The sequence below is a fragment of the Peromyscus eremicus genome, chromosome 11 (genome assembly GCF_949786415.1).
Source record: "Peromyscus eremicus chromosome 11, PerEre_H2_v1, whole genome shotgun sequence".
In the NCBI taxonomy this organism is placed as follows: domain Eukaryota; kingdom Metazoa; phylum Chordata; class Mammalia; order Rodentia; family Cricetidae; genus Peromyscus; species Peromyscus eremicus.
Genome location: NC_081427.1, coordinates 48,515,977 through 48,533,007, shown reverse-complemented (window position 1 = coordinate 48,533,007; position 17,031 = coordinate 48,515,977). Strand labels below are relative to the sequence as shown.

The 17,031-nt window shown below is 42.5% G+C and overlaps 1 protein-coding gene across 1 annotated transcript in view; it reads left to right on the top strand.

Annotated features, from left to right (window-relative positions):
- The first annotated feature begins 596 nt into the window (after positions 1 to 596).
- Positions 597 to 17,031, top strand: part of LOC131921753 (baculoviral IAP repeat-containing protein 1a-like) — a 52,612-nt gene continuing 36,177 nt past the window's right edge. The window contains exons 1-5 of the mRNA XM_059276498.1: positions 597 to 1,161; positions 2,821 to 2,920; positions 7,810 to 7,891; positions 8,966 to 9,017; positions 16,833 to 16,952. Coding sequence (XP_059132481.1) covers positions 597 to 1,161; positions 2,821 to 2,920; positions 7,810 to 7,891; positions 8,966 to 9,017; positions 16,833 to 16,952 — 919 coding nt within the window. The remainder of the gene's footprint in view (positions 1,162 to 2,820; positions 2,921 to 7,809; positions 7,892 to 8,965; positions 9,018 to 16,832; positions 16,953 to 17,031) is intronic.

Below are 17,031 nucleotides of genomic sequence, written 5' to 3'. Positions count from 1 at the left end.
AGTTAAGCCAGTAGGCAACATTCTTCCAGTCTCTGCTTTCTTTTTTTTTTTTTTTTTTTTTTTTTTGGCTTCCCATTTCCTGCCTTTAGTTCCTGCCCTGATTTCCCTTGATGGTGAACCATGTTGTGGGATATTTGTTTACACAGTATGAAGATGTGTCAGTGTGATTGGTTTAATAAAGAGCTGAATGTCCAATAGCTAGGCAGGAGAGACTAGGTGGGTCTCCCTAGGAGAGAGAGGAACTTGGGATGAATCTAGGCACTCTAGAAATAACATCAAGAGAGTGGGACATACAGAATGGAAGAGAGGTAAATAGCCATGTGGCAGAACATAGATTAATAGAAACAGGATAATTTAAGTCCTAAGAGCTAGTTAGGGACAAGCCTAAGCTAAAGGCCAAGCTTTCATAATTAATAATAAGTCTCTGTGTCATTATTGGGGAGCTGGCGGTCCGACAAGCATGTTCAACTACAGAACCACCACTGTAAACAGAAATAAACCCTTTCCTCCTATGTTGCTTTTGGTCAAGGTGCTCATCACAACAAAATAAAACTAACTAGAAGACCAATCATCTGCTTTCCTTTTCCTCTCAGAAAATGGCCACTCACGGGGAGGCCTCCGAGGAGCGGATTTCCGAGATTGATTATGAGTTTCTCCCTGAGCTCTCTGCTCTTCTCGGTGTGGATGCAGTCCAGCTCGCAAAGAGTCAAGAAGAAGAGGAGCATCAGGAACGAATGAAAATGAAGAAAGGTTTTAACTCGCATATGCGTAGTGAGGCCAAGCGATTAAAGACTTTCACGACCTATGACACTTTCAGATCATGGACGCCACAGGACATGGCAGCTGCTGGGTTTTACTTTACCAGGGTGAAACTTGGGGTTCAGTGCTTCTGCTGTAGCTTAATCCTGTTTGGTACCAGCCTAAGGAAAACTCCAATAGAAAGCCACCAGAAATTCCGTCCAGGATGCGAGTTCCTTTTGGGCAAAGACGTCGGTAACATCGGCAAGTACGACATAAGGGTGAAGAGTCCCGAGAAGCTGAGAGGTGGCAAAGCAAGGTACCAAGAGGAGGAGGCCAGACTGGAGTCCTTTGAGAACTGGCCGTTTTATGCCCATGGGACATCGCCCCGTGTGCTCTCAGCAGCTGGCTTTGTCTTTACAGGTAACTGGATTCCATTTTGTGAGGTGTTTGTGTAAAATATAAAGTTTAGTTTCATGTTTTTATTTGTAATATTTGTAAATTTTTAACTGTTGCATTACCTCTAAGTATTTCATTAAAATTTAACAACTAGTATAGCATTATTAGCTTACCCTGTATGTATAAAATAAAAGGTTACCTTTCTTTAAATGTGGACGTTAGAAAATATTACTATTCATAATAGCAAGAACCTGGAAACAACCTAGATGCCCCTCAATTGAAGAATGGATAAAGAAAATGTGACACATATACACGATGGAGTACAACTCAGTAGTAAAAAACAATGATATCAAGAAATTTGTAGTCAAATAGATGGAACTCGAAAATATCATCCTGAGTGAGGTAACCCAGACTCAGAAGGACAAACATAGTATGTACTCACTCATAAGTGGATACTAGATGTGAGGGAAGGGATGGCCAGACTGCAACCCACAGCTCCAGAGAGGCTAGCTAACAGGGAAAGACCTTAGGAGGGACACATGGATGACCCAGAGAAGGAGAAGTGAATGAGATCTACATGAGCAGACTGGGTGTGTGGGGGTGGCAGAGGGCAAGGAGTGGGGAATGAGAACATAGGGAAATGGGAGGGTCAACCTGGAACAGGGACAGAGTGGGAGGGCAGGGAGGGAGATACCATCATAGATGAGGACATCAAGGGAAAAGGGGAGGCTCTCAGGAATCCACAAGGATGACCGAGCCTTGGACTGCTGGCAGTGGTCCAGAGGGCGCCTGGTCTGGTCTACCCTAGTGACCAGTCTAGCCAATACCCTAACTATCATCATAGAGCCTTTGTCCAGTGACTGATGGAAGCAGATGCAGAGATCCACAGCCAGGTGCCAGGCTGAGCTCTGGGAGTTCAGTTGATGAGAGAGAGGAGGGATTCTGCAGGTGGGAGATGTCAAGATCATAATGGGAAGACACGCAGAGATGATTGGCCACACTGGTGGAGACCCATGAACTGTAAACTAGTGGCTGTGAAGCCCCCATGGGACTGGACTAAGCCCTCTGGATATGGAAGACAGTTGTTTGGCTCGAACTGTTTGGGGGACACCCAGGCAGGGGGATCGGGATCCATCCCTGGTGCATGGGCAGGCTTTTGGGAATCTGGTGCCTGTGGTGTGATGCCTTGCACAGCCTTGGTACAGTGGGAAGGGACTTGGACCTGCCTAGGCTCAGTCTGCCGAGCTCTGCTGACTCCCCATGGGAGACCTTGATTTGGGGGATGTGGTGATGTGGGGTGGCTTGGAAGGGAGGGCTGGGAGATGGGAGGAGGGAGGAGGTGGGATCTGTGGGTGGTATGTAGAGTGAGTAGAAAATTTCTTAATAAAGAAAAATGAAAAAAGAAAGAAAATATTGCTGTGGCTAGAGGGTATAAGTCAGTGCTAGACTGCTTAGCTAGCATGTGCAGGGCCCTGGGATATGCCTATGTAAGAAGACCATGGCTAGAGGGTGGAGGTCCAATACTCAGTAGGGGGTCATTTATGGCAGTTGGTCTCTGGATATAGATTCAGCCAGAGAGGTCATAAGTAGTCCATGGTACTTATGGTTTGGTACAATATGGTCACCTCCAAGACACATTTGATGCCGTTGCTGGCCAGTCAAAATGTTTTTCTGCATCTGAAGGTAAAAGGGACACTGTGCAGTGTTTCTCCTGTGGTGGATGCTTGGGAAACTGGGAAGAAGGAGATGATCCTTGGAAGGAGCATGCCAAGTGGTTCCCAAAGTAAGTGAATAAATGTTTTAGGATTAAAATTTTCAATTTTTAAAAAGGCAAAATAAAACTAGAGACAAAAGAGCCACATTGTTGGAGTATTCCCTTGAGTTCTTTCTCTTATTCAGTATAGGATCACCCAGAATTTTTTAAGAGAGGAAGAGCTGGTCACAATGATAAGTTTGAATTACAGGAATTTATAGGCATATCTCTGTGAGTTTGAGGCCAGCCTGGTCTACAGAGTGAGTACCAGGAGAACCAGGGCTGTTACACAGCAAAATTCTATCTCAAAAAAAACAAAACGTTATTTTGCTTTCACTTCAAGCCATGGGTTTGGTTTAGGGTGTGTGTGTGTGTGTGTGTGTGTGTGTGTGTGTGTGTGTGTGTGTGTGTGTTTATATATGGACTACAGGATGACCTCAGATGTCTTCCTTATTACTTTCTACCTATCTTGAGACAGAATCACTGAACCAGAACTCATAGATTGGCTAGACTAGCTGGCTAGTGGGCCCGTAGGACCTGCCTGTCTCTGCTATCCCAGGGTAGGGTTAAAGACATCTGTGACCATACCCCACCTTGACATGCACATACTAGGGATTCAAACTCTAGATCCCCATGCTTGTGCTGAGGTGTTTTTCCTACTAACCCATCTTCCTGTTATCCCAAATACTAAGATAATGTCTTGTCAACAGCACTTCCCGGATTTACCTTAATTAATATATGTGTTAATCTACACAGGGGTGGAATTGCTGTATAAATGAAAGAAAATAAGAACGTTTAAAGCATTACAAGCAGTTTCACATACTGCAGAACATGCACCAAATGAAAATGCTTGCTGGATGCAGGGGCACATACCTGTAATCCCTCCACTAGGAAGGTGGAGACTGGAGAATCAGGAAATCAAAGCCACCCTCTGCTAAAAGATGAGAGGACCAGATACATAGTTTGCCCACATCCCAGTGCCGCAATGCAAAAAAAAAAAAAAAAAAAAGTTTGTTTCCAAGATGCAAGATTTTGTTATTGCAGTAGGCATGGTCTTTAGATCCCTGCTTAGAAAATGTATATGATAATTATTTTTAGTAATCTGATTAGTACTGGTTTTGTAATTCTGCCAAATAACGATTTATTCCTTTCACTGGTTTTCAAACTTTCATTATGGAATAGCTCATAAAAATAAAAGGAACAGCGTAATAAACACTTGTCAGCACCACTTGTCAGCACCTGGTCAGTAAATATTTCATCTATCTCCTGCCACTGTTTTCCATGGAATAACAATAACCAGGTTAATTCAAAGTGAATTCCAGGGTCCTCACAATGCCATTGCTATTACAGGAATAAGACTTTAAAAACAAGCTGGACCACAGCATCATTATGTCTCCTAGAGGAAGATGGCATTACTGCCTCATGTCAAATTCCTGGGTCGATGCTAGGTCACACACAAACCAAGTAAGCAAGTATTTACAAGGCACCTTGCACACAGGCAGCCATGCTCACAAAAATTAAAGGCTGTCTAGGATAATGTTTAAATGGAAACATAAATATTGGTGAAATTATTAAGGCCACTCGACATAGTTAAAAGGGAGGTTTATTTTGTGGGGTAACTTACAAGTGAAGGGATAGGTAGGTTGCAGGGTCTAGGGAAGGTGTAGCACAGTCGGGCGGTGTTTTCTGGAGAACTCTGCTTGGTCTACCTTTAGCGTCCTGGGTCCAGGAACCAAGAGAGCTGGCCCATCTGGATCTCGGGTCTTCAGGGTCCTCTCTTGGCCTCACCTGGTAGGCGTGATCGTTACCGAAGCCTCAATGGGGGTTGGAACTTCCAGATCAAAGCTGGAATGGCTACCCACTACACATAAACATGCACAATTCATGTAGGGTGAGCAGCCTTTCAAAGATGCTTAAACTATATTAGAAAATGTATAGGAAATGTTATGAAACAATCTTTTTATATTGTTTCATTGTATATTGGGCCTGGGTTTGCTGAGCAGTGAGGTGGTGAGAAAATTTCACATTTTACTTTCTTCACTTAAATTATTTGGAAAAGAAGTCTAAAAGAAAGTAAGAGGAGGTTAGGAGGAAGAAGGAATGAAGAGGAAAGGAAAAAGAGGCGGAGACAGAGTGGACAGAGAGAGAACAGATTCCTGAAAACCAGTGATGTGCTTACAGGGATGATGGGGCCATGATGAGCAGATCATAGAATGCCACTGTGGCCCTTGGGAGTTGGCAGTGTACCCTGCAGATGGACCTGCCTCACTCCAGCCTCAGACAGAACCAGCTGCTGCCCCTGGGCTCCTAAACCATCTCTACTGCGTCTGCTTGTCCTCAGAGCCCTCTCTTTAGTGTTGCTGGCTATACTCTGGACAACTGCATGCCATATCGGTCACAAGTAATCATGTGATCAGCCCTAACTGGAGCTGCACATCTGCCTCTAGTGGCCCTTTGTCCCTTCTCTGACATAGAGCAGAGGGAACAGACCCACACAAGAAGAGGAGACAGTTCAGGGACTGGCCCCACAGCTTGAAGGAGTGAGGCCTGCTCACACAAGAAGCTCCAGACAGAGGTGGACTGAGGTATGCTTGCACATGCAGGCTGCCTGATTTCCAGCACTGAAATGAAGCACTGACCCTCTTAGAATCTTGAATGTAAAATGCAGATAATAATGTATAGCTTGTAGGTCTTGCAAAAACTGTCATGCATTACATGCAATGACTGATATACCTTCCATCTGTTTGTCAGCATGAGCACAGGGCTGGCATCAGAACTCAGGCTCCAAATTTCTTGTTGTTTTATTTATCCTTAGTTTCTTAGACTTCAGTTTTAAACCCTGGCTTGGTCACTGCTTTTATGAAATATTGATAAAATATCTGAATATCTTCTTATACTTTTAAAAAACTGAATAATAAATGTAAGCTGATTTAAGTGTAATTTTAAGTTTTGAAACATGGACTTGCTATGCATCTTAGACTGGCAACAAACTCACAATCTGCCTTTCTCTGACTCCCAAGTTCTGGGATTGCAGTTTGTATCATCATGTCTAGCAACTGCAGTAGTTTTTAGAATACCATTTGAGAAAGTAATGTCGAGGTGGGAACATTCCTGTAATTCCGGACCTTGTGAGGTGGAGGCAAGAGGATCAGGAACTCAAGCTTTTTACTTTTGCTATCCAGAGATCCTAAAGTCAGCCTATGTTGAGATCCTATCTCAAAAGAAAAAAAAGTACTGAAACATTTTAAAAGCAAGTTGAGTTACAACAATATTTTTTTGTTTTTGTTTTTTGTTTTTCGAGACAGGGTTTCTCTGTGTAGTTTTGCGCCTTTCCTGGGACTCACTTGGTAGCCCAGGCTGGCCTTGAACTCACAGAGATCCGCCTGGCTCTGCCTCCCGAGTGCTGGGATTAAAGGCGTGCGCCACCACCGCCCGGCACAACAATATTTTTTAAAGGACCAATAACCTCAATTCTCTGTAGTCCACCCCAGGTGCTGTGTGCTACGTGGATTACATTCAGACACAGAGCAATGCATGGAAAGATGTGAAAACTGGAGCCAGGATCCCTGGCTGCCACAGACGTTTAATGGAAACCCTTGAGACCTTTTTGAATCATGTGATGGAGTTCATCTTCTCATGTGATTGGAAGGGAACAGGGCATTTCATCATCCCCATTGACCAAAGAGCTCTGAGTCCACTCCTTACCACACCATGAGAAAGAAACGTCAGTGTCAGTAGAGGAATTTTGTTTAATCTTAAAAGTAGCTTCATTTTTATGGGAAAGGAATGCCCTTCAGGAAGATGTTCAATACGTTATAAAAATCAAAATTAATAGATTAATATCGATTACTTTAAGCCTTATGCTGAAATTTTTGTTTAGTAGGTGGAATATGGTAAACTAATTTTCCTGTTTCTCTCTGCTGTCACCGGCTGATCTGACCAGGGGAACTAGGCTCACCCCTCAGAAGGGCACCGGAGTCCCCACTCTGTTTACTGTGTGGCAGTCTCTATTGTCACCGGCTGATCTGACCAGGGGAACTAGGCTCACCCCTCAGAAGGGCACCGGAGTCCCCACTCTGTTTACTGTGTGGCGGTCTCTTTATTGCTTGTCTTGCACATTTGATTTAATGAGATGACAGCAGAGCGCTGTGGTGTGTGCGTACAGCTGAAGCTGCTCCTGAGGCTGAGGCAGAAGATTGCTCTAGGCCAGGAGTTTATCATTAGCCTGGGCAACACGGGGGCACCTCATTATAAAATAAAAATAAAAGCAATCTGAAGATTCACTTTTAATAACCACGTGTGTTGTCACAAATATAAACAAACAATGGTAATTCTCATGAGTAAGGTTTGGAGTGAATTTTTTAACGCAATACATTTTGGTTCCAATTCCTCCCAGATCTTCCCCACTTCACTACTCAGACAACTTTATGTTTTCTCTCTGTTTCAACACACACACACACACACACACACACACACACACACACACACACACGAAAACCAAAACAGTTAAAAAACTTATAAGACAAAAACCAACCAAAACAAAACAAACAAAAACCCAAAACGAAACAAATGCCCACAGAAATAATATGGAGTTCATTTTGTGTTGGTCACCTGTTCCTGGGCCTGGGGCCTGTCCTGGAGTGTGGTTGCTATACCAGTAACACTCCATTGGAGAAAACTGATTTTCCTGTTATCGGCAGGTATCGATTGCAAATAGCTTCTTGGTTAAGGGTGGGACCCTGTGTCTACTTCCTCCGCTCAGTCCTGGGTCCCCATCTGGTTTGGACCTGGGCAGGACTTGTGCCTGCTATTGGGACAAGTTGGTTTTTTTTGTTTTTGACAGTTTTACTGATGTATAAAGTCCAGTAGTTCGACAGGTTTTATTAAATGCTCATTAAATGCCTATATTTTAATTATAGGTGTGAATTTCTTCAAAGTAAGAAATCCTCAGAGGAAATTGCCCAGTATATTAAAAGCTACGAGGGATTTGTCCATGTAACGGTAATTCACAACCGCAAACTCTGTTTGACAATAGTGTGTGTTCATCACCTAGTAATACCTGAATCCTCAGGGTGAGGATTTTTATTTTCCATGGATCCATTCTCCCACCTCTCCTCTGCAGAGTGGAGACACAACAATCTTGTGGTCTTGCTCAGCTGGACCCATGTGAGGTGGTTTTGCAGGCTGGCTTTGGGTGGCTTCCTCTGCCTCCTCATCTTCCCTCTGACTGAGGCCACTGCCCTGGCTTCCTGCTGCCTCCCTCTGGATGCCTGACTCAGTCTTCTGTCCTAGTTCCTGGTGACAGCAGGGACCTCAGAGCTGGCTCCTGCCCCTGGCTGTCTAGGCTCTAAAGTAGTAGGGACTTCCTAGTGGCAAGAGGTGGGAAACTTAGCCCAAACAGAAGCCAAGGGAGGATGTCATGGTTGACTGACTCAGAGGCAGCGTCTGCAGAGAGCACAGACTGAAAGTCTGGGTGCAGTTTTCTCGGAGGGAGAGTTGCACAGTCGGAAAGGTTCTTCTGAGGTGAGATTCCTTCCTGTGGCTCAGTTCCTCATGAGTTAAAATGCATCTCTGTGTGACTGCAGTTCTGTTGCTGAGCTGCGTGTCCCCTAAGAGTGACCCTGAGAAAGTTCCCATTTGGCACAGGTAAACATTCACTGATGTTTTGTACTGCATAAAAATTGCCAACATCTGGGGGCTGGAGAGATGGCTCAGAGGTTAAGAGCACCGACACTCTTCCAGAGGTCCTGAGTTCAATTCCCAGCACCCACATGGTGACTCACAACCATCTGTAATGAGATCTGGTGCCCCCTTCTGGCCTGCAGGGACACGTGCAGGCAGAATACTGTATACATAATAAATAAATAAATAAATAAATAAATAAATAAATAAATAAATCTTTAAAAAAAAATTGCCAACATCGATAGGAATCAACCCAAAACTAAAGGACTGCTTTGTGAACAATTTTGCTGCTCTAAGGAAACTTGGCTTTAGTGGGGGAAGTCCTTCACTTGCAGCTCACAGATAGATGTGTATTTTATAAATCAGTCAGTAACCTGAATTTCTTTCCCTCAGGGAGAACATTTTGTGAATTCCTGGGTCAGAAGAGAATTACCTATGGTGTCAGGTAAAACCTCAGGCACATTCCAAATGCTTTGGTTCTTTCTTTCTTTCTTTCTTTCTTTCTTTCTTTCTTTCTTTCTTTCTTTTGGTGCACTCGCATTATTTTTTTTAGCCTTTTCATTTTTCTTCTTTTAAATATTTTTAAATGTGATTTATGCTTTTATGGAATGACTCAGTTTAAAAATTTTTTGTATTGATTAATTGTGTGTGAGGGGGAATGCTAACCATATGTTCATATAGAATAACTGGTTTATTTATTTTTATGTTAGAGGGTTTTTGGTGTATTTGTATGTGTAGGCACCCTGGAGTGTGGGTCTGAGGACTAGTCTTGGGATTTAATTCTCTCCTGTTAGTGCAAAAACATCAGTCTCACCTTGCAGGGCTGTCTGCAACCATCAACACACACAAAATGATCCAGGTGAGGTGTTGTGGAATATTAATTTAAGATGTGTTACATTCAGTTACACTGTGGAATATTTGTTTAATGATGCAAAGATGTGTTGCATTCTTTTATGTTGCAATTGTTTAACTCTGTGAAGCTGTGTTACTTTGCCTGTCTAAAACACCTGATTGGTCTAATAAAGAGCTGAATGGCCAATAGCTAGGTAGGGGAGGGTTAGGTGGGGCTGGTGGGCAGAGAGAATAAACAGAAGGAGAAATCTAGGTTTGAGAGAGGAGTGAGGGGGTTGGGGATTTAGCTCAGTTGTGGAGTGCTTGCCTAGCAAGCATAAGGCCCTGGGTTCAGTCCTCAGCCCTGAAAAAAAAAAAGAGAGAGGAGTGAGAAAAGGAGAAGGAGAGGAGGACACCAGGAGCCAGCCACCCAGCCACACAGCCAGACACAGAGTAAGAAGGAAAGAAAGACATATAGAATAAAGAAAGGTGAAAAGCCCAAAGGCAAAATGTAGTTAAGGAGAAACAAGATAATTTAAGTTAGAAAGGCTGGCTAGAGGGCTGGAGAGATGGCTCAGAGGTTAAGAGCACCGACTGCTCTTCCAGAGGTCCTGAGTTCAATTCCCAGCAACCACATGGTGGCTCACAACCATCTGTAATGAGATCTGGCGCCCTCTTCTGTATACATAATAAATAAATAAATCTTAAAAAAAAAAAAAAAAGAAAGGCTGGCTAGAAACAAGCCAAGCTAAGGCTGGGCATTCATAAGTAAGGATAAGTCTTTGTGTATTTATTTGGGAGCTGGGTGGCAGGTTCCTAAAAGAATAAAGAGTAAAAAAACAACACAAAAAAACAAAAACCAACTACAGTGAGGTCAGGAATGATATTCAGGTCAGCACAACTTACATGGTGCTGAGTAAAAACTTCTGGAATCTGATGGCAAGTCATTTATTCTTTACACATTTAAACACTGTAAAATTTAGGAAAAAAGTTTCCTCATGACAAATATCACAACAAAGCTTTAGGCGTGGCTACTCCTTTGCAGAGTACTTTTTTTTTGGATTTTCGAGACAGGGTTTCTTTGTGTAGCTTTGAGCCTTTCCTGGAACTCACCCTGTAGCCCAGGCTGGCCTCGAACTCACGGAGATCCACCTGCCTCTGCCTCCTGAGTGCTGGGACTAAAGGTGTGCGCCACCACCCAGCTGCAAAGTACATTTCTTTGTACATTTTTTCACAAGAGTGTGTTCTATTGACTGAGAACAGTGCTCAGGTTAAGGGTCTATGGGGGAAGAGCTTGTAATCAGCATAATAGCAAATTCTTTTGTAAAGTACATGGGACCTCTTTCATGAGGATGGGTTGTGTTGACTGAGATGATGCTCAGGATTCTGGGAGGGCTAGCTTTACAGAACAGCAAAAATTGCCAGGTATTAACATATCCATTTCCAGCCTTCTGGATGGAAAATGGGTGTCAGTTTCCTCCACTGAAGAAAAAAAGCCTGCGTGTTTAACAATTCTGGTTTCTCTAGTGCTTATCTGTGAGCTCTTGCCTCTACATCACCTCAAATAGGATATGAGATAGTTTACTCTGGAGCCAAATATGAGTGACTGTAGCCGAGGAAAATAGATTTGTGTTACCCCAAATTCCATGATCCAAAGTGGAAGAAATTTCACAAAAGTTTTTATAGTTTTAGAACAAAGAAAGTCGTAAATCAAGATGCTTTTCAAACACATTGATAGAAACATTAAAAAGGCAGTTATAGCAAAATGGGGAGAGCTCAGCCACAGGCCTCAGGTGTTGTCTAATGGCTCAGCCTTTTGGTTGTGAGAAACTGGGTTTTATAACCTCATACATTTTAAGAGGTTTTTATCTGTTAGTCACAGGATGTTTGGTCTGACACAGAGGTAGGCAAGAAATGGCTATTTAGGGAATTAATGATAGCTCAAGATAAGTTGTAATTATGCTCTGGACCTGCAACATTCCAACCTGTCCACATCATTCAAGTTGTAATCAATCAACCTTGACAGACACAACTCCTTTCCAGGAATTCTTGTTCACAAATCCACCATTAAGCATTGAACTCAGGATATCAGATTTATGGATAAGTACCTCAACCTACTAAGCCACCTCACTGGCCTGGAGTGTCATAGATTTTATATATATATATATATATATATATATATATATATATATATATATATATATATATAAAAGCATGGGCAAATGTGGTAGAGTCATTTATTTAACTGACACTGCCTTTAAAACAACTAAAGGTAGTTCAGGGTCTCTTGTATCCCAGGCTGGCTCAAACTCAAGAAAGACTCGGAACTTCTGATCTTTTGCTTCCACCTCCTGAGGGGTAAGATTTCAGACATGCCTCACCATACCTGACTTATTCAGTGCTGTGGATGGTACCCAAGTCTTCACACATGCTGGATAAGCACTCTTCCCTACATCCTCAGCCCCTGAAAATGTTGTTTAATGGCTCGGTGTGCTGCTAAGAGATTAAGGACTATTTGTATTAAAATGAAGTAACAGGTCTGAGGATATGGTTCAGTGGCTGACCACTTGCCTAGCATGGGCAGTTTCCTTGGGTTCCATCCCCACTACCTCAAGAGAGTAGAGGGGAGGTTGGAGAGTTATCTCAGTGACAGAGCACTATTTATAGCAAGTGTGCTGGCCTCTGAGTTCAGGCCCTAGAGGCAAGGGTGGGGTGCATATGGGAAAGGACACTGGACAGGGCGATGACAACCATGACGGTACAGAAAGAATTCCATGGTCCACTGACTACGGTGCTGCTCACTTACAATCCCAGTACTCGGGAGGTGGCCACAGGAGCTCAAGGACAGCCCAGACTCTGGTATGAAGTTAGAAGCCAACATGGACTACATAATATTTTCTATCAAGAACAAAACAAATAGAAAAAAAAAAAATAAAAAGAATTCTTGAATCCCCAAATCCTGAGAACCAAGACAGAAAGACCACAAATTTAAGGCCAGTCTGGGCTACATAGCAAAATACTGTCTCAAAAAGTATAAACTGAATCAGACAAAAACATCCTTTTGGCAAGATTCACCATTTTCCAGTAACTTGCTATAATGACACACACAAAGGGAAAAGGAGAGGTAGTCAATGTTTGTTCTCTAGATCTTTAGAAAGCAGAGCTGTTTCTTTGAACACATACGCAAGAGTTTATAAGAAGAGTGACATTGTAGACATAGGGGGAGTGGGCTGTTCAAAAGGATGATCATAAATGTTACCATAGCTGTGGGGAACAGAGGAAGTCTTGAGTGAATGTGTAAGGAGTAGATGAAGTCCTGAGTGAATGGTCACTTTTTAACATGTCAAGGACCCAATGCCTCAGATCCACGGGAATGGCAAAAGTTTCTTCCCTGGGTAAGGCTTTGAGGGGTGGGAGAGCCGCCTTCTGGTCTGAGTGTGAATGTTCACAGTGTGTGTAAGTACAAGTGTTTATGAATGATTGAGCAGTGTGTGTAAAGACTAGCTTTCTCCTCCCTGTTGTATACAACTGGAGACTACTGTCCTATAGAGACTGCCTATGAAGGCTACTTAACCCCTCTCCTGTGATGTATATCATAAACTCACTTAACTTCTGTCCTGCAATATATATAATAAACTCACTTAACTTCTGTCCTGAGAGGTATATAATAAATTTACTTAACCCTTCCCCTGTGATATATATATTATTATATATATATTATATATATATTAAACTCACTTAACCCCTCCCCTGTGTGTATATATAATAAACTCACTTAACCCTTCCCCTGTGATATATATAATAAACTCACTTAACCCCTCCCCTCTGATGTATATAATAAACTCACTTAACCCCTCCCCTGTGATGTATGTAATAAACTCACTTAGTCCCTCCCCTGTGATATATGTAATAAACTCACTTAGTCCCTCCCCTGTGATGTATATAATAAACTCACTTAACCCCTCCCCTGTGTGTATATAATAAACTCACTTAGTCCCTCCCCTGTGATGTATATAATAAACTCACTTAGTCCCTCCCCTGTGATGTATATAATAAACTCACTTAGCCCCTCCCCGTGATGTATATAATAAACTCACGTAACCCCTCCCCTGTGATGTATATAATAAACTCACTTAACCCCTTCCCTGTGATGTATGTAATAAAGTCACTTAACCCCTCCCCTGTGATATATATAATAAACTCACTTAACCCCTCCCCTGTGATGTATGTAATAAAGTCACGTAACCCCTCCCCTGTGATATATATAATAAACTCACTTAACCCCTCCCCTGTGTGTATATAATAAACTCACTTAGCCCCTCCCCGTGATGTATATAATAAACTCACTTAACCCTCCCCTGTGATATATATAATAAACTCACTTAACCCCTCCCCTGTGATGTATGTAATAAACTCACTTAGCCCCTCCCCGTGATGTATATAATAAACTCACTTAACCCCTCCCCTGTGATATATATAATAAACTCACTTAACCCCTCCCCTGTGATGTATGTAATAAACTCACTTAGTCCCTCCCCGTGATGTATATAATAAACTCACTTAGTCCCTCCCCTGTGAGTTATATAACAAACTCATCTAACCCCTCCCCTGTGTGTATATAATAAACTCACTTAATCCCTCCCCTCTGATGTATATAACAAACTCACTTAGCCCCTCCCCTGTGATATATGTAATAAACTCACTTAACCCCTCCCCTGTGAGTTATATAATAAACTCATCTAACCCCTCCCCTGTGAGTTATATAATAAACTCACCTAACCCCTCCCCTATGATATATATAATAAACTCACTTAACCCCTCCCCTGTGAGTTATATAATAAACTCACCTAACCCCTCCCCTATGATGTATATAATAAACTCACGTAACCCCTCCCCTGTGAGTTACATAATAAACTCACTTAACCCCTCCCCTGTGAGTTACATAATAAACTCACTTAACCCCTCCCCTGTGATGTATATAATAAACTCACGTAATCCCTCCCCTGTGAGTTACATAATAAACTCACGTACGTCCCAGGTTGATGCATAGTTGGTGCTTGCTCCATTAGAGTAAGTACAACCCACCCAATCCCAGCTTTTCTGTGCACATGTCTGTCATTTCTTCTCACTGTCTGTTGTTTCTTCATTTCCTGTCTCTTCAGTCAGGGTCAGGTCCAAAGCTGCACAGGCTGCAGTGCATGGCAATACTGGAATTGTCTGTTTTCACACAGCACCAAGTTAAGGGCAGGATTCTTGCCAAAAGAGTTAATGTATGTATTGAGCATTTTAAGAGCTAATAAGGGTTGGGTGTAGTGGTGCACACCATTAATCCCAGCACGCAGAAGGCAGAGACAGGCACATTTCTGTGTGCTCAAGGCCAGCCTGGTCTACATCTCGAGTTCCAGGCTAGCCAAAGCTACATAGTAAAAGAGGCCTGTAAGTCCAGCTCTCAGACCCCTTTCCAGAGTAGCTAAAAGAATGCTTTCACAGCAGCAAGACTTTAGAAAACCTTTTTATCTGAGGGTCTTTAAGAATAAGTTTCTATCTATCTGAGGGAAAAAGACTCATAAATGTTCTGAAAGTCATTTTCTTTTATTTTTCTTCAGCTCTAATTCTTTTTTACAGCTCTGATTTTTTTCTAAATTCTAACTCCTAGTCATTCTAATTTCTTCTACCCTAGTTCTAAATCTTCTCAGCTGTAATAATCCTAGCTTCTCTCTCTACATGGCTATATACAAATTTCTAACAGGAGACTCTGCAAAAATAAGAAAAATTACAAGGCCACCTCTCAAGGTCATAGCACATTCCTTGAGAGACGATAAGGAGCAGAGCCATTTACCATGGCAACACACAGGTGGGGACATGGTGCTTGGCACTTTCCCAGGCAGTGGCTTCCACAGTTAGTTGGACATAAAACTATTTCTCTCTGGACTTGATTAATTGATTAGTTGTTATTTGGGACCTAAATAATAAACAGTTAGTTAGTTCAATTCGAGTTTATATCATAAAACTGAGATTAGAAGTTATGTAGAGTGTTAATTGCTAAAAGTTTAGTAGGGAATGTTGCCCATCCCATTATCAGCTGGACCTGGCAGGGGAAGCTGGTAAGCAATTCAAGTCACTTTTGTCTCTGAAGGACTTTGATTCAACAACCTAGACATTTTGTAATTCCATTCTTGAGTATAATCTGTGAAAGTCCAACTAGTAATCTATCCACAGGGACACTATGTCTGGCCAATATGCCCTGCCAGCTTGGCTAATTATAGAGGTCAGGGCTTCTATGTGTCTTACAGTCCATGTGGAATAATATCTAGTTATGAAACATATTCTAGTATATTTCTACACGTAAAAATTATGCAGCTTAATGAGAAGCCATCTTCCTGACCATCCACAAATATATGTGCCTATAAGATTGGGATGCAATCAAGAGATTACGTATTTATATCACATGAAAATGCATGGTAATGGGGAGATACCACAGCTATTTTTGCACATGTGGAATTACAGACAGGAACAACAGTTTTCAGAGTCAGTGGTCTGTAAACCTTGCTTGGTGGGGTTACCCCATCAGAGAATCATTCCTCCGGTGGGTTAACATCTGAATTATAAATTACTATAAGCTGTATTTGCATATTTGCATCATGGCCCACAATAGCTCGTGACAACATAGTAAGACTCTGTTTTCAAATGCCACAAACAAAACAAAACAAACTAATAAGGGCTGGGGTAGCAGAGACCTAAGTTCTAGCCCCAGAATCCATGTGAGAAAGCTATGTGTGGCAGTATGGGCTTGTGCTCTTAGTGCTGGGGAGGCAGATGCATCAGTTCCTGGGGCTCCATAGCCAGACAACCTAGCCTGCTTAGTGAATTCAAGGCAAATGTGAGACTTTCTCAAAAACAGGGGGAAGGATTGAAAAATAACAGTGAAGATTGTCCTCAGCCTCCACTTGTACATACTCACAATGCGCATGTACCCACACCCATACATGTACCTGTGCACACACGAACCCATACACACACACACACACACACACACACACACACACACACACCTGTGCACACACGGAGAGAAACCAAGGGCTGAACATGCTTCTTGAAATGAGTGATGGAGAACGATCAGAGGAAGGGAAGCCAAAGAGAAGCTCAAGGACCAGCCTGCTCCTCCCAGAGGCCACACATTGTGGCACTGGGGAGCTGGTCCCTATCACTCCATGGCTTAATAAAAGTAAAATAAAATACAGGCCTCTAGACTGTAAAAATGTTTTTCTTTGTTAAATTGAATTGATTGCTTCTTTTATTCCTTCATGCTTTTCTAACCACCCTCAATTATTTTGATGTGAGCACAGCACACCAGATCATTCCACCTGCACACACAGCTAACTTGAACTTTGCGATCAAAGCCTGCTCTCACCTACATCTGTTTTTCTAGCTTACTGCAATGACAGCGTCTTCGCTAATGAAGAACTAAGGCTGGACACCTTTAAGGACTGGCCCAACGAATCCCCTGTGGCTGTTGAAGCTCTGGTCAGAGCAGGCCTTTTCTACACAGGTGAGTCAGTACTTTGTGTCCACCAGATGTGCTTGTCCAGGTCTTGCATTTGTCTCCACTTAGCAATCTCCACTCTCCA